General features: G+C 36.2%; 2 protein-coding genes and 1 long non-coding RNA gene across 8 annotated transcripts; 1 reads left to right on the top strand and 2 right to left on the bottom strand.

Moving 5' to 3' along the window:
- Nucleotides 1-31: 31 nt before the first annotated feature.
- LOC136345660 (nuclear receptor coactivator 6-like) lies at nucleotides 32-10,167 on the bottom strand. 5 transcript variants are annotated; one of them, XM_066294187.1, is made up of 23 exons: nucleotides 9,869-10,167; nucleotides 6,707-7,033; nucleotides 6,459-6,638; nucleotides 6,222-6,401; nucleotides 5,955-6,100; nucleotides 5,748-5,885; nucleotides 5,474-5,683; nucleotides 5,221-5,386; nucleotides 4,841-4,999; nucleotides 4,616-4,780; nucleotides 4,325-4,523; nucleotides 4,048-4,235; nucleotides 3,690-3,963; nucleotides 3,423-3,599; nucleotides 2,978-3,188; nucleotides 2,623-2,870; nucleotides 2,356-2,565; nucleotides 2,081-2,301; nucleotides 1,803-1,940; nucleotides 1,463-1,709; nucleotides 1,110-1,393; nucleotides 531-713; nucleotides 32-452 (listed from the first exon to the last, which is right to left on the bottom strand). In XM_066294187.1, the coding sequence occupies exons 2-23, from the start codon at nucleotides 6,974-6,976 to the stop codon at nucleotides 366-368; spliced, it is 4,281 nt and encodes a 1,426-aa protein (XP_066150284.1). In that variant the 5' UTR covers nucleotides 6,977-7,033; nucleotides 9,869-10,167; the 3' UTR covers nucleotides 32-365. The 5 variants fall into 5 exon arrangements, with proteins under 5 accessions (XP_066150284.1, XP_066150285.1, XP_066150282.1 ...); XM_066294188.1 differs by having other exon boundaries at nucleotides 4,087-4,235; nucleotides 9,869-10,166; XM_066294185.1 differs by having other exon boundaries at nucleotides 5,748-6,100; nucleotides 9,841-10,167.
- Nucleotides 10,168-11,598: 1,431 nt separating this feature from the next.
- Nucleotides 11,599-12,995, top strand: LOC136345585 (uncharacterized). The gene is made up of 2 exons (XR_010733168.1): nucleotides 11,599-11,687; nucleotides 11,740-12,995. It is a non-coding gene; the product is annotated as an uncharacterized lncRNA (long non-coding RNA).
- RpL31 (ribosomal protein L31) lies at nucleotides 12,876-14,180 on the bottom strand. 2 transcript variants are annotated; one of them, XM_066294065.1, is made up of 4 exons: nucleotides 14,046-14,180; nucleotides 13,600-13,836; nucleotides 13,019-13,170; nucleotides 12,876-12,976 (listed from the first exon to the last, which is right to left on the bottom strand). In XM_066294065.1, exons 1-3 carry the CDS (start codon nucleotides 14,120-14,122, stop codon nucleotides 13,023-13,025), a joined length of 462 nt encoding a protein of 153 aa, XP_066150162.1. In that variant the 5' UTR covers nucleotides 14,123-14,180; the 3' UTR covers nucleotides 12,876-12,976; nucleotides 13,019-13,022. The 2 variants fall into 2 exon arrangements, with proteins under 2 accessions (XP_066150162.1, XP_066150161.1); XM_066294064.1 differs by having other exon boundaries at nucleotides 12,876-13,170.
- Between the last annotated feature and the right edge of the window lie 7,661 nt (nucleotides 14,181-21,841).

The following is a 21,841-nucleotide window of genomic DNA, read 5'->3' as shown; positions in this document are numbered from 1 at the left end:
CTTTATATGGATGGAAAATAAAACTCAGAAATAGAAATGATGGCTTTTAATCGAGTTGACGTGCTCTCTTTTTTTCAATGCGTCGATGTACAAATATACAAGATTAATGAATATCACGTTGTAAACAATACTTTGCGAGCACAAATTAAAAATGTAAATCGTAGCGCGGTTGGTAATAACGTTCCTAATAAAAAAATCATATTTTCAAATATATATACGTATATGACTTGTAAATAACCTAAATCTCATTCTTTTAGAGCTACTTTTTTGTCGTAGTATAAACTCTCGTTAAAATATTCACAGTTTTGATTTTTAAATTGTCTGTTTAATAAAAATTCGGCAGCAAAAAAAGAAAGTTCTTATTTTCATTGTGCACACGAATTATTCTTCAGTAAAAAGGTGTGTTCTATGCAGTCTACCTCTGACCAAAACGTACGGACTTCCAAAAATAGCTGAAAACAGAGGTACAATATTTAAGTATCTGAAGGACCTTAAACGAGTGTTGAGAAAACGGGGCATTGAATACTAACCTGATTAAGCCAATTTTCATCTGCCAGCAGTTCGTTTAATATACACGTGGTATCCTTCGTAGGATCGGAAGTTCGTTTCTCACTCACACGTTTCGCGCACTCTATATACATAAGGTATTTTTGGTGGATAACTTTACTCGCCAGCTCCACGCGACTCATACATAATCTACACATGAAGAAGTCCTGAAACAAAGAATTAAGCAGTTGGTATTAAACAACTTACTACAGCACATTCACTACAGGCTAATTGTGGCAAATTTTTAACAAATACGCTGTACAGTTTTCATTGTCAATGTAGGATATCTCAGTTGTTGTTGAAAGACATGATTTTTGCAACAATATGCATAGTAGTAGAAAAATTGTCGTTTTCGATTTCTAGATACGAGGCGTGCAAAGACCTAGATACACACGATCATTATTTAATAATAACTGAAATACATCACTAGAGAAAATGGACACCTTGTATATTCCGTTTTAATTCCACAAACGCTATGAGATTTATAGTTTTATGATTTTATTACGTAAAACAATTATACAAGAACTGAAAGTTTACAAGACTATTATATTTAAATTATTTACCTTTTCGTTAATGGCATTTGGATTTGGTTGACAGCCCTCCAGCGTAGTCGCATTATAAGGCTGTCCATACATAATAACGCGAACCGTCACATTATTCCTGCCGCAAGCAGCACATGTCCGCGATTGGGCATCTGCTTGAGCAATCTCCCGCAGGACATTGAAACAAGGCCACGTACACACCGCTCCCTGCAAATTCGGAGGCCACCGGACCAGTTGCAAGAATTTTTGCTTCTTGCTTTCGGTGATATCGTCTATGGTTTGGACGTTTGTGAGGAAATATTCATCTGCGAACGAGACGAGCATGTTAAGCATCACAATTTTATTGCTTCACTATCAGTTTTTACGTAACTTACCCTTCTCTTGAAAAATTTCCATGAGGAAGTTGCTATCCAAAGCTTGGGAAATCAATGTTTGTATATAAACTTCAAAATTGTCTTGATAACTCTCGCATTGTTTCATACACTGTTCCTGCATTTTCGGGTCTACAATGGTTATTTCCTCTTTCAAAAATTCGACAACCGTCTCTAATTGACTTTGCGATTTATATTTTACTGGCACGGATACGTATTGCTTCTTACTTTCGGCAGTCCACGAAGTATACTACAAGTTAGGTAGACGTTACGATAATAAATCAAACCATTTTCTCGTATTCAATAAAACTGCAGGCTCAATACAGAATCTCAGTTTTCTTACCGTCGAAATATTTCTATACAGCGTGACACCAGTCTGCTCAAATGGTTCATATTTTTGCAGAAGCGTCTTTCCATCTACTCTCCAGATGGCCGGCCATTCCTGATAGAGTTCTGATTTGATAGCAACGAATTCGCCGGTCTAAAATGTAATAAAGAACACTTAAAACAAATAACAAAGTTGTATTGAAACTAAATATATTTTGATCTCCATCCTCGCATTAGAATCTCGTTAAAAAAAGGATAAATTTCACAGTTTCTAGTATTATGTGTTGTACCTACCTTAAAAGGATTGTCATCGATAGCAACGGAGAAGTTATTGGGCATCGACGCAGCAATATTATCTTCCAACGTGGGCCCTATTTGCTTATTTTTATGGTTACTTTTCGGTTTTCTATTACTAATGGGTTCCGTCGCAGTATATCCTAAACCGTCTGAGTCGTTAATACCAGCACCCTGAGCTGCTGCCGCAATCAGATTTCTTGGTTTTTTATTCTTCCCACCTAGAAAAAGAATTATCTTACAGGTAACAAGTCTTTCCGAATTTTGAATTTTACCTGTCCTTCCCCTACCCTTCTTCTTAACCGGTAACATGTCCTCATCGTCTACGATGGTGGCTGGTGTCCAAGCTGGGTCAGAATCTTCAGAATCCTGGAATTCAGGCGGCTCGTCCGGCTCATCAGCATCTTTTATGATGTCGGTAAGACTATTTTTGCCTTTCACAGCTCGTTTGGTCTGCTCCCTTTTGGGTATGTCTTCGGGTTTTACTAAATTAAAATAATTAAATTAATATAATAAATGTTAAAACTAAAAAATCCGGTTACCATTAAACTTTTCTTTCATTTTTCTTTCTCGTTGCCGTCCTAATCTCTCTCTCTCCAGCATTCGCTGTCTTCTTCGATCCGACGCCGAGCCAAGTTTGCCAGATCTGCCTCCGCGCGTTCTTCTATCTCTATACGTGTCTGGTCTCCAGTTTTTCCGTGACGAACCAAAAAAATCGTCCTCCGAACTAAACCCGTCGTCTGAACTATCAAAAGAGTCCTTTTTCCTTTCTTTTGGTAACGGGAAATACCTAAGAAACAATCATTGAGTCTCCTTTTCTTCAAATTCCAAAATTGTACTCAAATTGTACGCTAAAATTAGCATAGACAGAATCAATCTTGTCGCCGTGGTACTTGCCTGGGGTCATCTTGTGGATCTCCTCCAGTATTTAGGCGGGGAATACCAGGCGGTGGAGCGGTGAGATTGGGTAGGATAGCGCCCCCCGCTACCGTTCCATTGGTATCGGGGGGCCCGCCTGTTCCGCCCGGTTGTGGAGGAGGTTTCGAACTGGTATCTTCCGTTGGTCTACGAGTCCATGTATTCGCTGCTTGTTTTCTACCTGGACCTCCTAATTAAGCAATATTTCATTAACTGTTGCAGGATTTCTACGAATTTGATTTTTTTGGTGATCCAGGTATTGGTAATTTTAGACAATCTTGTTTGGAAGCGATTGTCCTATGTAAAATTAAATTTTGTTCCTGATTTTATATTCGAGACAGAAAGAGTCTTAAATATTGTCAAAATATTCATGGAATATAGAATTAAATGTTCAAAATCCAACAGCATCAGTATACATAGTTACCTCTCATGGCCGGTGGTGGCGAAGTATCACGTTCTCCTTGAAGAAATTTAAGGTAACTACTCATAAAACCTGCACCGGGACCAGAAATTTTATCTGCTGGCTTCGGTCCTAATTGCGGAGGAGGCGGTTTATTGTGGTAAGTTGAATGGTTCATAGTAGGTGGTCGAGGAGTTGTATCTGAAATTTTATAATGTGAAATTACATGTGAGAAACATGTTATTGTCCTTTTTTTTCCAGTCATTTACATTCTTGAAGGCATTCACATACCTTCAGATAAGAAATTCAACTCCTCTTCGATATTAGGCACCACAACCTTCGGCTGATCATCGGGCTGTTGATATGGCTGCTGTTGCTGTGGTATGGGCTGTTGTTGAGGCTGTTGTTGCGGTGGTTGCTGTTGCGGGTGCTGTGGCTGCTCATTGTAATTCGTCAGTGGCGTCAGCTCCACTGTAGATGCAAATTCGCCAGGATGGTTCGTGGCGATGTGGAAGGGTGCAAAATATGGCAAAGGAGGAGGTGGGTGGCCATGGGGGTGAGGAACCTGAAAAAATAAAAAATCTCTGATGTAATACATATTTGTTCATTTTTATGCAGGGAAAAAACCAATGAAAGTAAATAGACTTACCATTAGGCCTTGATGTTGTTGATGCAAAGCTTGACTTACCATTAAGCCTTGATGTTGCTGGTGTAAGGCTTGCGTACTGAATATTTTGGAGGCTGGAGGGGGAATGTTCCATCGATCGAACTCAAAATAAACGCCGTTTTGCTGCTGTTGGTTGGCTCCAGAAGTATGGGCTGGTGGAGGCACTCGGCCTGAAATTGAAATCATTAAAAAAAACTTATACCTACAGAGGAGGAGATAGCACCAAAAATCAGAGACTAAATTAGGAAATAAAGCTTACTCGATGGCGGATGTACTTCCGCTACAGAAGGAGGGGGAGGAGGAGGAGGTTTCTCCACGCTTTTCCTTCTTTTAACGGACGGTTTAGGCACTTCTTGTTTAACTTCCACCTGTGGAACGGGGCACGTTTGCTGTTGCTGAAGGTTTTTCACTATAGTCATCGGGTCGCCTCGACAACTTGACAAGTCTTGTAATGTAACCTAATGTTAAAGAAATAATTTGAGTGTTAGTTTTTACGAACAATACTGATAAAAAGAATAAAAACTAATATGTGACAGCCATTAATCCATACCTGGTGGCCAGTAGCAGAGTCAAAGTACTGTTGCCTTTGACCGTCAGCTTGTCGGGCCGTTATTTCCATAGTCGAATTAGAATTATTATAAGTTGATTGAGTATTTGCTTGATTCGGTTGAAATTTACGCTGTTGCTGCTGATTTTGTCGATCATCCCAACAAGGCTAAAACCAAGAAACAGCCTTTTTTAATCGCAGCTAAAATAAGCCTTTATGCGATCATACTTGATTGGGTTGATTATTTTGATTAGCATGTTCGTATCGGTCTGGAAAAGCCTTTTCAGTATTTAAAGCCCTAGTAATCACTGAAGGATAAGCCACGTTGCCGCCTGTTTGAGAATTTGGACGAGGTACAGACACGTCTAAAGGTGATGGAGGAGCAACCTAATAACACAAAAACAAAAATTACTAAGATTTTCACTATCTGCCTAGATCAATAAAAAAGAGGCTTCTTAAAAATGTACCTAAAAATGTAAATTTAAAGACAACAGTTGCGAAAAAGCGGCACGTTTACTGTTACATGTCGCAGGGTTATTTATAAATTTACCTAATTTACAACAAAAAAGTAAATTTGTATGAAAGTGTCTGATATCACAAATAAGTACCTGTTGACCATTTGATGCTTGTTGGGGTGATGACATAGAACTCATTGGGCTATTATACATTGGATAAGCTGGATTTTGAGCATGACCCAGTGGAGATGCTTGGGAATGTGCTTGCAAGGGACTAGGTCTACGCGGAACCGCTACGTTACATTCGGTGCCATTAGAACTAGAAAAAAGACAAATTCAAAGTGAAAAATAGTAATAATTTATATTTAAAAATCTCACTTAATATAGTCTTAACAATTAATCTTACCTTGCTTGATACTCAGGACCACTTTTAGGTCTTTGAAAATCTTCAGAATTTGTGTTCTGTCCAGGTTGAGGTTGATAGTGCCTATAATTGTGTTGAAAATGGGGCTGACGTTTCGCAGAAGCATTATTCCCTGAATAATTCAACCTGCCAGGACCATCCATTATAGAAAAACTTATGGGTGAAGACTGACTTTGTGGTTCTTCATTATTCCTAAGAAATAAATACAAAAAACCCCAAATAAATGCCAGACCAAGATTGTTTTTAAACTTTTTACCTTTGTTGTTCACGTTGATTACTCAACTCAGAATAAATCTTTGTCTGTGCTTTAGTTTGTATTTGTGGTGCACTTTGTTGCTTTGTAGGGGGAGAAGTAAAAGATTTCTCTATAGCTCGGGCTGGTGGGTTGGGTGAACTAAATAGATAAAGTACACAATCAAAACCTATTCTGGAGATAAAAGCGATTTTCGAGAATTCCACAAACCTCAAAAAAGCACGATTGGGTGCCTGCGGCACTCGGTATTCTTTTGTTGTTGAAGGAGATGAAACTATACATGACTGCTGAAGATTGGAAGTATTTGTGGAAGTGAAGGTTTTACCACCACTGGCCTCAGGAATTGACACTGGGACCTAAATAAATCATAAAAATCAGACTTTCCAAACACAATCCTATAAAACAATAAACATTCATACCACCCTAATATTTTAACTTGGTTTCTTAGAAGTTTCAAAAATTAATATAAGTGCCTACCTGGAAAAACGTAGTGGCATTAGGCTGAGTTGAACTAACTTTGATAGAGGCTGTAGTAACTTGCGGACTTTGGGCTCTATTATTGGCAGATTTTGAGTTGGCTGCTAATTGCGAATTGATGTGATTGCTTAAAGATTGCTGGGCGGCCGCAAAATGGGCGTTGAAGTTTTCATAGGCTACCTTAATTAATAAAAACATTTGTAATAAATATTTATATAGCTGCTGGAAATAGTTTACAGTTTTTCCAGCAGAGGTAGCCACCACGCTTTCATGAGGCAAAATCCCAAAAGGACTATTTTGCTGCCACGCAGATGGCCCTTGCTCAAAAAAAGCTTGTGCTTGTGGATGAAATTCTGCGCTTTCGCTGCCCTGTTTTGAGGCGGCAGCTTGAGCAGCCAAAGCCCGATGTTGGGTCACCTAAAATAAGTATTTATTCCTTTGTAGCTTTGTCCTCTTGGTCCACTAAATATATCTTGTTATCTTGCCTGAGTAACATAATGAGGTTTTGCTCCACTTGCAGCTACAGCTCCATGAAATAAAGGACTGAAAACTGTCTCATATCCCACAGCTGGAGGTGACAAAAAACTTCCAGGTAACACTGCGGCAGGGGGAGCAGTTGCTACCGAAGCTACAGTTGTGGTGGCTGAGGCAGCAGCCGCCGCCGCAGCGGCGGCAGCAGCTAACGGGTGATGTTCCCCAGCTGCAGCTTGTGCAGCAAGTCTATTATATGACGCATACCAAGGCCCTGGGTCCATTGTAGCTGTAGCTTGAACTATGAACTATTACAACAGAGGGGTGTTTGCCCATACCATCTGAAAATACATTGGGCCTTGCATAAATAGTTTCATTATTTTCGAATGACACTTATTTACTTTCTTAAGAGATGTAAAAATGTTAGTGAATCTTTCAAAATAAATTTACTTAAATATAGTGTTATTGACGAGAACAACTAATGCCACATCTACCAGGATTAGTCAGAGAACAAGCTGCTTTTTGATTTAGGAATAATCAATGATCTTGGCACATATGATAAGCTTTTCTCACAGATTTCCGATATTTCTTTTATCCTTTAAATTATGAAGACGACTTAGAATAAGTAGTCGCATCCAGAGATCTAATAAGTAGACATGTACATATTACCGAAGCTCAGGAGCTGAAGTGGCTGTATCGTAATTTATTACCGCAATGTCGGCAGCAAATAAAACGAACCGATTTTCGAGATCTAATGCCTTTACCAAAGTTAGCCGGAGATAAAAATGTTTGTTGCCGAATTAAATTCGTCTACAAAGCGGTAATCAAACCACCATGTACAAAATTCAGGAGAGTGTTCACACCAGAATCAAGCTATGATTAGGGTTTATGATTATTGTGAAAAAAAAGGACATATTCGGTCTAATTGTAAAGTCCCGCAAACGCTGTTTTGCACGCTACGGCTATTAAAAAACGCCACATGTTTTGAAGTAAGAGCAAAACAGTATAGATCTCCGACTCTTTGAACTCAAGAAATTTTGTTACAATTCCAAGGACCTCTAACTAGCTCAAGATGCGCGACCCAAGACAGTTGCCTCCCTACGCAAGAAAGCCTTTTTGGCTTTTACTGATACTGAAGTCAGAAGATTTAAAGTGTAGTTTTAGTAGATGTGCCATCAAATAGCAAAAAGTTTTCCATACACATATATGTGCAGTAATATAAGACCAGGTTATGAAATAGTACAATCTTTGTTAGGTAGGGACCAAGAAGATGTTGGGACGATCTTGTTAAATAGTTGTAAAATTATATTACATTTTACTCCTTAAAAACTTTCGAATACTAGTTGAAAAAAATAGTATTTTATAATAGCTTTTATACATAGCTTACAAAAAACTGTTTTTTATTTATTATAAATATAGATAATCAATGTATATATAATTTTTTGCACTGACAACAATAAAATGTTTGCATTTGAGGTTCTCCTTTGAGTTCTTTGTTTTTCATGATAATTCTAAAGCTGTGAAATTATTTTTTGTGAATTACTCCACATACCATTTGGGTTGAATGACAAAGCAGTGAACTTATCAGAAGAAAAATTTAAACAGAGAATCATTTAAAAAGTTAATGAGGTTCATGAGGGCCCTACATTTATTAGTGAATTACTAGGAACATACACCTACTGTTTTAGTGGAATAATTTCATCAGTACAGAGTTTTTACAAAGCCTAATTTTTTTTAAATCTACTTTTTAAATATCCAATAATAATAATACTCTCTATGTTCTTTATTGCAATGCTGACATTAGCATTGCAATTGTTCTCGGACTGTGTACATTGTTCTTTAGTGTGTTAAACAGGCAAAGGTAGTGTCGGTATTAGTGGTCTTAATTACATAAAATTTAGCAGGATGATAGTAGTACTTTTTGTAATTGTGGTAAACAAAATCTCTGTAAGTTAATTGAAACTTCTAATAGCAAGTACATTTAAGTATTTTTGTTTAGTCAAAGCAGAATGTTTCAAAAGGTAGCCAAAAGTAATAAATTAGCATGATGCTCACTCCATTTTTTTTTAAATTACTTTTAATAGATTAAACATGATCATAGTGAGGTCAGTTTTTAAAAAAGGAGATGCTTCATTGTCACAGAATGTCAAACCAACATCTCCGCTACCAATGATGTACAAGACAGTTGAAAAGAGCATGAATGCAAATTTGTTCCTCCAATATTTCACACATACAAGCAATGCCAGCATTGTGGAACACTGTCTAAACTTTGTACATTAATGTACCTAGATGATAAACAACTTTTTGGCCACTGTCAATTTTCATTTATTAAAAATCGCACACGAGATTATGAAAACACAAAATGTCTAACTTGATCGTGACCATGATCTCCATATACATTAGTAAATAAGGGAAGATCGTTCCATGGAAATCAAGACATTAGTGTCGCGTTTCAGGGTGCTGATTTTTTGGACTGACAAATTATCTTGTAAATAACTTTGACCTATAGACCAAAAGTTTGTACCAAAGTGCGTACATATATAATATAAACACCAAAATTTACCAAGAAAAGAAGGGACTAAAAAAACCTCAAACCCTTTATAACCTGAGCAATAGTCAGTACATTTCTTGGGATATTAAACATTTAAGCCGATCAAATACGACACCCCAAAAACCGGTTCTTCAGTGGCTGAATAGGACATAAAGAGATGGCGCAAAGACTTAAATTGAACTATAATTTAGCAACAGAAAAAATGCTGAGAATTGATAATAAAAAATAAATAGCGGTATCCTAATTAGTATGATGTTTATTTAATAAATAAATACTAGATAAGTGAGAGATTTCTGCTCTGCATGGAACATTTTTTCGGGTAACCTTGAACGGTCTTATTACATCAATAATGGAATGGGCTTTTGTTTTCAAATAGATGCAAATTAAATGACGTTTGGGTTATCCTCATAAGAAATATTTCAGTTTCTTGAAGGGTCGGGTTGGTGACTGACCTCAAAGTTAAAGAATAAAATCGACATTTTAAAACCGATTTGGGAGCAAATAATCAGACCAATCGTGACCCTTGACATGAATGGCTACAAAACAAATTCCTCAAATTAAATGCAGCACAGAAGGCCTTAAGACTTTATCACTCACCCCTCAAACAAAATAAAAGTCTACTCACGTTTCATTTGAGAACGAGCTAGAAACGAGTGTGTTATTTAATATTAAACTCTCGATAATATGGCTCCATGAATTGTTGGAGAGGGTCTATTCAAGAGATACAGAGGCACTTTAAGTCACAAACTACACATTTTCAACATCGAAAATCTCTGGTGCAGAGACTAGTCAATTGGCGACATTCGATCAATAATTAATATTACTGTAAAATCACTTTTCCTGGATTCTATAAGGCAATATTTCTAGAGCGATTTGCACATCAAACTTTCCGACGCCATTTTAGAAATTTAACTGCTCAACAGACACGCCATCTTTTGGAGGTTTGCGATTGTGGCGGGCAAATCAAATTTGGCTTAGTCAAATGAGCGTTTATTAACAGTTTTAATAAAGTTTTTATTAAGTACATGTTACAAAAATGTTAGAAGTTGTGTAATAATTTAATTAGTGGCCATTTACTATATTGAAATATTGCGAGGAAATCATAATGGAGGTAAGTCGATAATTAAAATATAAAATTTGGCAAACTGCAAAACTCCCTGGACAAATTTATTTCTTGTTTTAAATATAAAAATTAAATACCCTGAAATTGTCTACCTCTATTTTGGAGATTGTGTAGAAATCAGAATGTGGTGGTCAGAGGCGGATTCAGCCTGCTTCATTTGAATTCCGTGGCACAGCATCAGAGCCATACAGCCAATAGCTGTTTTGTCTTAGTAAATTCAAATTTTTAATGTTCCTTATTAATTTCAAATTTAATAACTTCGTAAATGTGAGTTTACGAATTTCATTCGTTTTGCTTCCTGCCATGAACGCATGAGTGTAGAAGGCGGACGTGACGTCAGCTCCTAATCGTTGACCGTGGATGAGCATTTGACTTTTGCGCACATCACGAAATCATGCATCATTCGGTGCGATAATCCGCCATGTTTGTTCTTTGTTCAGCAAAACACACGTGCAATGGGTCTGTTTTGCCTCACTCATCTAATTTGAGCATCAGAGAAACGTCATATGATTGTATGAAATATTGATTAATGTGCCTTCAATTGCGGCGGCGATAAATTCGCTTAATCTCTCTCGAGAAAACACTCGTCACTAAAATCCTTGTGATATGAAGGATTAGCGAGCGTGTAATACCCCTGAAACAATTCAGAGAACTAACGCCACTATAAAATAACAGTATAATAGGCCGTTGGAAATTGCGCTTTCCCAAAATCCGACCCTGTTCAATCAATACCTGCCGTATTCATGGGCGCCGTGCAAAATCAATCTGAGTTTATAAATAAAAAGTTTAATAAACATACGCTAATTCTTCCGTTAAAGTGGTCTAAATAAAGTTTTTGCACACTTTATGCGAATTTCAAAACAATAATTGGTATGATTAAAATACTTTATTGTGCACGTCGTTTTTAACATTCTACTTATATGATTTTTTAAAATAATCTATTTTATTTATTTTACAAATCTGACTGTTTTTTTTTTAATTAAAAATAATCAAACAGATCACCCCTAAGGTTTTTTTAAATAGTTATAATTATCATTTGTGCAACTTTGCGAACGCCATTGGCTTAAGTGCATCCAGTGGTGTAGGTGAAAATGTTGCATAAATTGCTTTATTACGCTAGCTAACTCTTTACCATAGGCGTACCGAAGCTCGTACAATAGATGACCCTTCTGGGTGGATAAAAAATGCAGCGCTATATCCTACAATCGATTTTTGTACATTTGGCTAGAACCACACTTTTCTCGGTCGTATGATTAGCGTAAAGAGGTGAATTAGGAACTATGTGTTGAGAAGACAAGCGTACGCCATTGGTTTAAGTATGGTCAGTGGTGTATTAAAAAGCGTAAATACATTTTTTAATCGTTACATTTTAGCCATAGCCGTAACGAAAACAACGCTAGATTGTTGTATAGTAATAGTAGGTGTAATGTACAATTTGTTGAATCTGGAAGGGTAACTTACCGTAAACTGGGTACCTACGTATATACTGGGTGTTCCTCTTTTGAAGCTCATGCATGGGAGTTATGAAGACTAAATCAGTTAATTTAGGGTAAAGCTGTGAATTTGGTAGAGAAATAATGCTGAAATTTTCTTTTTTACAAATTGCTATTTTGAGGTCACGGGCATGTCTTTAAATTTTAGTTTTTCTGAGAATTTATATCAAAGTATAGTTGAGTCTCATCCACCAAAGTAGTATTTCACGGGCTGTATGGATACGTATTTTCCGGATGGTTTTCTAAGTTCCAGCATTCTATATACAGTGTGTAACAAAGGTCTGAAACACTCGCAATATTTCGTAAACTCTTTCCAATTTCAACAAAATTAACAGATTTTTATTGGGATACACTGTCCGAGTTTATTGTTATTAGAGGTGGATAAAAAGATTGCATACAAAACATCTTCCTTTAATTTAAGAAAATGTTAATACATTAAATTCTCTATACTTCATAAAAAATGTAATTTCAATTAAATAAAATATAGGATGTCTTATTAAAAATATCTGCTTGTTTTCTTCAAAATTATATGTTGAACAATTCACGAAATATTGCGAGTGTTCCAGACTTTTGTTACATACTGTATATACGTATGAAGTAAAAATCCATAGTATTCGTGTAAGAACTTTGTGCATATTATTTCGTTACGTTAATTTTGTTTGAGAATCGTAATGCTTGATAAATCGTTTAGAGAAGAAAAACAAGCTAAGTGATAAATTTTATGTTTTCCTCTTTTAAATTCATTTTAACAGGAATTGTTGCTTTGCATATAATCAGTTTACCCCCTTCCTAATAAAAATTAAAATAACTTTAGTATGCTTTAAACAAAAAGTTTGGAGTAGCAACTTCTTTAAAATAGTCTTACATAGGTAACTTTATTTGTTGAAAATATTTGAATTATAAAGCTCTTATTTTTAGTAAAGTGAGGAAAACTACTACCAGTTCCTAAAATACTCTACGTTACAATTATACACATATTATAAGTAGACGGACATTTTAGGTTATTTATGAAAAACTTGTGTAACTTAAAAAATGTTTATTAATTCACTAACGAGTGATTGCATTAAGCGTACTAAATTTATAATATAGTACTCATAATGCATTCACTTGCATGTGTACATGTTCAAGTTTACAAATGTAATCTTGGACATGAACATATGCATCTACATTTTTGCATCTACATTTTCAGTCTGCAGACCCTTAAAAGTAGCCACTGGCACATAGGTCACCAAAGTGAACAACTTATGTACGGAATCTTCATCATCATTCCTTCTGCGGGATAGGCGAACTCTGACACGGAAGGGTACATTTCTGCAAGCAAACAATTTCGTTGGTTTCTATTAAATACTTGATGGTCTTTTATGTAAGATTTTAGTACACTGTTCAATAAATTTATGGATGCAATCCAGAATAATGACCATTTTCTGACATTATTGGTTTTTGCAGCATTTCAAAACTCACAAAAATGAGGCAATATAGGGCCATAATCAGATATCAATAATAATTTATTGTTTGGGAATTTGGTCAAGAGTGTATTATAAGGGAAGGCTTATAAATTCAATACCTGGTTTTCATTGCAATGATTTCAAAAAATTTAGGAATTCTTTACTATGCAAGAAGATTCTATTAAATGGGAAAGTTCATGAGTGTTTCTAGTATTCATCTATTGTGAATTTTCAAGTGCTAACCCATTATTAGATATATTTTAAAAACTGACAAACATGCAGTATTCACATTTACCTGATACCCTTGGACCAGAGTTGCTTATTAAGCCTGGTATCAATTCTAACATCCGGAGTACCCATTTGTTTCTCTGCAAATTTGCGGATTTCTTTGATTGCTCTGGGGGCCCTCTTTTTGAATCCTATTCCATGAAGCCTCTTGTGAAGGTTAACAGTATATTCACGGGTTACTACCTCGTTGATAGCGGATTTTCCCTTCTTCTTTTCTCCTTTCTGTTTTGCCATTTTCTTCGATCTAAAATTCCAACTAGGGTATGAGTTTTCAGCGATACTATTTTGCTAATCTTTAGCACTGCTTAACAGAACATGGTTAAATAATTTTATGTAAAAATTGAGTTTAACGTATTTTATTAGAAAAACGTTAATTAGCGAGGAAAAGGTGGTTACTTATTAAGATGATTTGAGATTTTCAAGCAAAATATATTTATTTACAATTTTACAAACCTCTTCGAAAAATTCCGACAAGTAAAAGAACTGTCGAACGTCAAAATTGTCAATAAGATCACCCGAAATATTTTCATTCGAATAAACACGCATTACCCTATTGTTTCCAAGATGGCGCCACAATCGCTAATTATATTTTCTATTAATGTTGCCAGCTCTTTAACACAGAGCACGCCACTAACCACTAGGTTGTTTGCTAATTCCTTTTAAATATTTTCCAGTGGTGTACGGATTCGGTAATATGTTCCTTTCTCTGTTAAAGTATTATAAAAAGATGTTTTAAGACACCCGTTGCCATAATTCGTTTGTTCGTTAGTTGAAAAAATATGAAAATTGTCTTTCTATTTCTCTTTTCTATTTTGTAAATAATTTGTGATAGAACAAATGTTCATTAAAAACACTCTGTATGTTTTATGTTCATTGACATTAAGTTCACACTATCAAAGGAGATACCCTTTGGCAACCTTTTATCCATGAGCAGTAGATAAGTTCTGTTAGAAGAGAGTTGCCTGTGATGGTTCTCTTAACTTTACCCTCAATCATGTCGTTTTTTGAAAATCATTGCTGTCACTCTTGTTCTCATCACAGGAAATTCAACGTAAATAATATGGAACAAAATAAACCTTTTAAATTAGTCTCAAAAACTTCAGGAATACCTTGATTAGATGTATTTCCTACCAAAATTTTAATCATTTAGGTTTCAAGACAAATCCCGAGTTTGCATGAACTTTGCTAGATAACACAAAGACATTATGTCAGTTTTTAACGTTTAGATACACATCGAAAAATAAGGGGTTCTTACCTCAATCAAACGTTAATATGACGTGCCATCTAGAGATGTTATCTAATTTGATATTCGATCCTTTTTGCGAAGTCACCACCTGATGGGTCGAAATTTAACGGTACCTTTTTTGACGCACCCAAAAATCTTTGTGTACAATACGATACGAAAATCTTTATTTTTATGCCAATAATTTATGCCAGAGGCGGAGAGAAGGTGGGCACCTAGAAGTGCCTACCATTCATCCCATGTTGATCCTCCTTAATCACATTCACATTCAATAAATATTTCAATAACAGAAGATTTACGATCTCATTCTTTAGTCAAAACAATTTCAATTAGTTGAATTTCAATTGGAAAAATTCACCTTTTTTGTTTGTACGCCCCTGTGATAAGATAAATTTATTTTTGGTGTTAGCAAAATGGTTTGACAAACCTGCCCCCATGTGGAGGCCCCAGGGTGCCTTGGAGGTTCGGGCTATTAATCATACAATGAAGTTGATAGGTATCGATTATAACTTTTATTATTGTCTTGTGGGTTCTGGGTGAATGAACATTTCAGGGTTGTGTTATGCGGTCACTTTGGCAAACACTAATCAAATTAGCAATTCTAATTAGTATGCGTCCTCGAACGTGGCATTTTTAAGTGGACCAGCGAAATTTTACGCAACCTTTGGCATACGTCGATAATTGGAATTGCAAACAAGAGATTTGCTTTGCCTTATAATTAGTGTTAATTTCGGACAACGGGCATTAAAAACTTGCGTGTCCTTCAGTGATAGCCAAAGGTAATCTCGCGTTCATCGCCCCGCATTATAGAAATTTGATATCTACCTGAATCCACAGAAACCCATGCAGCAACGCAACAAAAGAGGAGACACTTTTATAGGAGCCTGAGCAGACACCTGTATGGAAGATGTAATTTATATGCCGATCCAACAACCTGCTCACGAAAATTTTATATAAAAGTTGATATAAAAATGGGCCCCATTATCAAACCGTGATCCGACAATAATGCGAAGGAATCAGGAACTTTCCCACCGTCATTGGGGTTGAGGGCTAGACCGGTCACGGATAAAGATGGGATTCTACAGTGTGATGGTCGCGTTTTTGCCCATTCACCTGTTCATTGTTGAGAAGACGTAGGGCTATGTTGAAGGCGGTGAGTGATAATACAGTTCCCTGATCGGGAGTCTTCACAGAACTCTAGCGAGAAAGTAAAAATAATTCTTGGGGCACATACGCACTAAGCTATACCCCTCATGCGGTCAGCTGTCCGATTGACCGCATGCAATAAAAATGTATGTTAATCATGAGGCTGTTGGTGCGAATAGAAATAAAGTTTTTCCATAAGTTAACATACATTTTGTTCCATTATATTGTTAATTTACAGGGAAACTTTATTTCTATTAACACTATCAGCCACATGATTAACATACATTTTTATTGCATGCGCTCAATTGGACAGCTGACCGCATGACGGGTATAGTTTATTGTGTATATGCCCTAAGTGAAGGGCCTTACAAGCCCACTGAAATAGAAGTTCATAAGAATAAATGCGGATATTTTTATCGGAACGTATTTTTTATCTGTTCCCGTTTTTAATTTATTTGCTTCGGCTGTGCCCCCGTGGAATGTGTTGACTTTAAATTTGGACTCGCAAAAAGTTCAATGCACCCATTTAGACAAACAACGAACACGCACATATACGCACAGCAGCACAGATTATATACGCAGATATCTCCTGCTGAACGTTGCATACACTGTTGCCCAATTGAGATAAATACGGGGATCCCAACGTTTATGCAATAATTAATGTCGGTTCAAAATCCATAATAAAAATAGAAAATATCACCTAAAATGTCAGATTTGGAGGGAAATTTATCGGAGTCTGCGACGATTACGGTGAGGTCTGCATTATTGCCTCAAGCGACCCGCAGTGAACGCTCCTCGAACTGCGTTATCCAGGATCGACATAAGTTTGAAATAAGATTTAAGTGAAGATCTGCACAACTGTTGTTAAAGTAAACACATGTTTATCCTCCTCATTATCTATTAATTTTTTGTTCGAAACTTTTAAGCGTCATTGACACAATTGTCATTTCTTAACAACGCCCAGATAAACTAAATCTGAAATTTAGCCGCCTATTTTTTGGGTTAAGGTAAACGCTATTTGTAAGTTGTTAGGTAACTTAATTGCTACACGGCGACTGAAAATACGCAGCGCACACACCGTGCGCATTTTCATATCAGCGGTGCGTGCGCTTGAACGCAGGCAAATTCCGAATATCGTATCACAAGCGCGAAAATAAATAAAGGGAACCTCCGAGTCAGTGAGTGCCTATCTAAATTCTAAATTAAACACAATAACAATCGGTCGTCGACCTTTTTGAATGTTCGCTTGGAATAATCGCAAACAAACGACTTATAGCCGGACTGTGGTGCAATAATTGGCCAGCCGAATTTTACGGAATGCCATTCGACCAGCGGTCGACCAACTAGTTAAGTGGAAAATGCGTGGTGCGTGCACTGTTGCCACATTTAGACGAGGAATTTAAATAAAAGTCCAAAAAATCACATTAAAAATTTAGGCAGAAATTGGTTGCATAGGGAGCGAATTCTCTGGTTTGACCCCAAAAAGAAACCAAAAAATTTTGGTGAGGCTCTAATCATTTTACCATTTCTTTTTCGGTGTTGGCATGAAATCAGAAGAAAATTATCTGAGTACTATAATCACCAGTACTTAAAGAAAACCCCTAACTCCTTCTCTACAAGGTGGCCGAATATTTGAATCAGGGCTTAAGCTCGGTTCTGCCAAACCCGACCCTCGTATATTACAAAAGTCATAAAGGATGTTACTACGTGAGATGGCTCTTGCTGTGACTTCAAAGCATTTCTTAAGGAGTTTAAAATTTACGAGGGTCAGCTTTAGGTGGACCAGGCATTAGCCATCATTCAGCAACTCGGCCTTAGGCCGCAATCTCATGCGTCCGAAAAATCTTATTTCTGGTTAACTTTGAGGAAATCGATTTGAAATTCATGGAAATTCATCTGAGTCTAAAATCCTTAAGCGAGAAAAATAATAGCTATAAACATAGACGACAATGAGCGTGATGGAAGGAGACTGTAACTTCGAAATTAAAGCCTCTTTCCGGACATGATAAATGGCTAACATTAAAGTGAATTAGGAATGTGATTTTTCGGACATCGGACGTCGGTTGTTGGACGCCTGAGACTCCGGTTTTAGAGATTTCCTCACTTAAAAACCATTGGCGTAGTACGATTTGAAAAAATATATGTTTTGAATTTTAGGAAAGACAGACAAGTTTATTAAATTGTTGTTTTTATCTACGTATAATAACCTTACACCCTTATGGTTTCGAATCAATAACCAAGACTCTTTAAAAATTCCTTCCTATAGCAAATCTATGGCGTCAGACAAGTACTTTGAGGATACAGTTTTTTCACGGCTGATTGGAGATTATTGATGAAATTTAGATTTTTTTTCCAAATCAAAATTCTCTTTTTTTTTATCTGCAATTGTTCTCGAATAACTTTCTGTCAACTATCCTCGAATTTGGAGCGATAAAATTCGATGAGAGAGCGTCGAATGCTGTGAACAGGACAAACTTCACCACCACATCGCTCTATGAAATTTGCTGGTTTAATAAGCGCTCGCAGTTATATTTCAGAGCAGTTTCTCCGAATACCGAAAACGCAACTCAAATTGTGAGCGAATTGTGAGACTTTTTAGAATCGAATATTTGCATCGCTTATCGAGTGATTTCGGATTGCCCAAGAGCATTAAATTCAAAATGCTATTAGAGATTTCTTCTTTAGGTTAAACCATTGCCAAGCATAATCTTTTTTCTATAAGTTTTGTTTTCTTAGAAGAAAATTTGTAGAAATTGTAATTTTCTCTTATCTATAATCGCGTATTAAATTTATGGATGTACAGAATGGTCTGAATTCGAGGCGGATCATTGAGATCACGGGAACTATAAGAGATACGAGGTAGTTTAAATTAGTTGAAAAGTTTAGCGCCTAAGAAAATCATACTTCAAACCCAGAAAAATTCCGAAAATTTCCAGGTATAACGAGAAAAACCGAAACTTTGTTATATTATATTTATTCTATCCTGATTTTAATTAAAGAGATATTTCAAAACAAATATCACTTCGTTATAGCCGCTTTTTCTTTCTTGCAAGATGGTATTGAGAAATTTGAAGTCCGACGTTTCGTCTTTGAACCACCATCATCATCTTGATTTTTTCAAATACGTGTAATGTACCCACTCATATCGAATGGAAACAACCAGACATAATTACAGAACAATTAGGACGTCACTATGTTAGTACAACAAATTCATAATTAACTAGGTCAAAGGTCTAAATCCATTTCACTGTAATTAAATAGGTTAAAGGTCTAAATCTACCCTTAACAATATCTAGAGATACAAAGTAGTATATAAGACACAAACGCAGAGTTCGAGTAAGAGTTCGAGAAAAGCAGTTAAGAAAGAAGCAACTAAGAAACGAAAATCAACTTTGTTCGTGCCTAACAGAAATTTACAACCTGTGTTCGTAATCTTGTACCTTCGAGTTTGTTAAATAAAGGTGTTTTACTGAATTCGCGTTTAGTTTCCACCCTGTCACACTACATACGAACCTAGACTTTTTCTTTTGTCTTTTATTACTTTTTGCCCTTCTAAGGACAATGACGTATAACAACCATCAAAATACATAGTAATTATGATAACAATACCCTTTTAAAAAGTGCATTTATCTATCATGATTTTTTTAATACAGGTTAGTTCAGGTTAGTTCAAGTGTGGCTTCTTTGCGGTTTTTTCTGCTTACGTAACAGATGTTTTCAATAAATTTTAATGTATGGCATAAATTTATTGAAAAAAAAAGTGGTAATAAGGGATAAGACGCTGTCCTACTATAGAAACCATTGACGTAACAAGCATATTAAGGTAGGGTCAGTTTTTTAAAGAAATTTCCCGTACAGTGCTGATTGTGGGAATATTGTAGTCGGCTGCTCTCTTTTGTAAAAGACTAGTTTTATCCCATTGTTTTATTTTATTAAACAAAGAATCTGCAATCGATTGCACTATACGCAATTGGAACTTCCCTGTTATACCTTTCTAAAAAACTTTATCAGAGAAATATTCCTCAAAAACTCAGAATTCTGGAGATTTCTCAGATATTAGTAAACGAAACTCTTTATATGAAATTTGTATGAAATTGGTTTTCTGAGAACTCCCACTTTCTCAGAAGTTTAGGCTGTGTCGTTAAAGTTTTCGCTACAGAAAGACCAAATTTCTCATTCTCCAACTATGAGAGACTCTGGCACCCATTCAACTGTTGCTCCATATTCTTCACTAGAAACGTTGGAAGTCTTAACACTAACTACTTTGAATAAATTTAAATTTTCCTTTATAATATGATATCAGGACCGAATTGTGTTTGTTTGCTTCGTTTTTTCCCTCGTATTTCTGCAGCTAAAAAATTTGGAACAAACAACTCCACTTGCTCTAGATTTTCAGAAAATCTTGATAGTACCACTTACGTTATTTGCTCTTTCAAATCACCTGTAAAAATCATAAACGTGACCCATTTGGTGAAACTGACCTGCAATCAAGCCATCCATCTCGTCGCCCTCCACCTCATCCACGTAGGTTTGTGCCACCGTTCTATAAGGTACCTACATTTACTACGTGCTCACATCTGCGTTAAAAAAGAAGTACCATTAATTAAACTGTTCATATTCAGATTGCAAGAAGTAGATGGAACCAAGTCATGCGGTACGACCACGATAGCCGTACCCAATAACCGAGGTTTTTTTACCCCGTTCTTGGCCTTGAGACAGGTCAAGGAGCTGCGCGGCAAGGGGGGGTCAAAACAGGCCTGTTTAATGCCTTTTTTACTCGGCTGCATTTTTGGCCCCGCCGTTGTGTGAATTTGATTATCGTTTCTTTCGTAGCGGATAAAGCTGAAAGGAATGTTCGGTACCATGATAAAGACGGCGGTTCAGTGGTACCGCGCTATTTCAAGGTTGTCATGGGCGGGGAACGTTTCTAGGAGGAAACGTTTTACATAATTTAATGCAGGTGCATCCAATGGGTATCGTTAATTGGAAAAAGGGGTGCAGGTTGGACTGTGAAAGAAGCTGCTCTTTATGCGTGGTTTTAAGCTTCTGATGGTCAGCGGAATATTGCAGTTAATATGACTAGAAAATATTTTTTTAATAGATATTAAAGTTTTTTTTTTTAATCCGCAATTCATTTGGACCTTCAATCGTTATTTTTGACTTTTGTATTGAATTTTTTAGTATTTAATTTACTTCTGGTTCCTAAAAAGCCTCACTTTTTTACATGTACATACATATGTACATATATCACCTTTGTATATTATTTTTGAGGCCTTGTAATAGAACGTTATAGAAGATAATTAGACAAATGATCTAGATTTTAGGATCCTTGATACGTACGAATAAGGCCTGGTCCCATGTTCATCTCGAGAGTTAAAGTCATATGCTTCACCTTTCTTTTGGTATACGTATTTAAGTCGTATTCCCACGTACTACCATGCCATAGATTCTTGTGGTAACATTTTTTACATATGTATTTTTGGGGTCAATAGAAATATACAGGGTGTCCCGGATTTTACGGTCAAGTGTTAGGCATGGTTAGAAAAGCGCATTTTAAGACAGATCCGTTTTTATCAAAGTTTTGTAGAGTAATAGAGTTTTTAAAAATATATATTTTTTTAATTATTTAATTTTCGAGCTCCCAGTGACGATCCAAACCATATTTGATACATAACACGCTGTCATGAAAAGTTACAAAAATAAATAACAATATCGAGTCACCAAGTTCACCAGTGGCGGAAATATGGGTATTTACTACTGAATTCAGTACGGAAATATCACACATTATATAACATAACACCAAAATTTGTTTGCGTAGGTAGCTTATATTCTAAGTCAAAAGCGCACGAATATTCCATCT

Source organism: Euwallacea fornicatus, chromosome 20 (genome assembly GCF_040115645.1).
Source record: "Euwallacea fornicatus isolate EFF26 chromosome 20, ASM4011564v1, whole genome shotgun sequence".
Taxonomy (NCBI): domain Eukaryota; kingdom Metazoa; phylum Arthropoda; class Insecta; order Coleoptera; family Curculionidae; genus Euwallacea; species Euwallacea fornicatus.
The sequence above is the reverse complement of the archived record's forward strand: the minus strand, read 5'-3'. Positions and strand labels throughout refer to the sequence as shown.

Bases quoted from the DNA above. Each gene is read 5' to 3' on its own strand.
- LOC136345660 (XM_066294185.1), bottom strand. From the start codon at position 6,976: ATGGACCCAGGGCCTTGGTATGCGTCATATAATAGACTTGCTGCACAA. The intron at 2,566-2,622 runs GTAACCGGATTT...ATTTTAATTTAG, and splicing joins AATGAAAGAAAAGTTTAATG to TAAAACCCGAAGACATACCC. The intron at 1,710-1,802 runs GTAAGAAAACTG...CCTAACTTGTAG, and splicing joins TGTATAGAAATATTTCGACG to TATACTTCGTGGACTGCCGA.
- RpL31 (XM_066294064.1), bottom strand. From the start codon at position 14,122: ATGAAAATATTTCGGGTGATCTTATTGACAATTTTGACGTTCGACAGT. The intron at 13,837-14,045 runs GTTTGTAAAATT...TTGGAATTTTAG, and splicing joins TGTCGGAATTTTTCGAAGAG to ATCGAAGAAAATGGCAAAAC. The intron at 13,171-13,599 runs GTAAATGTGAAT...GTTTGCTTGCAG, and splicing joins CTCTGGTCCAAGGGTATCAG to AAATGTACCCTTCCGTGTCA.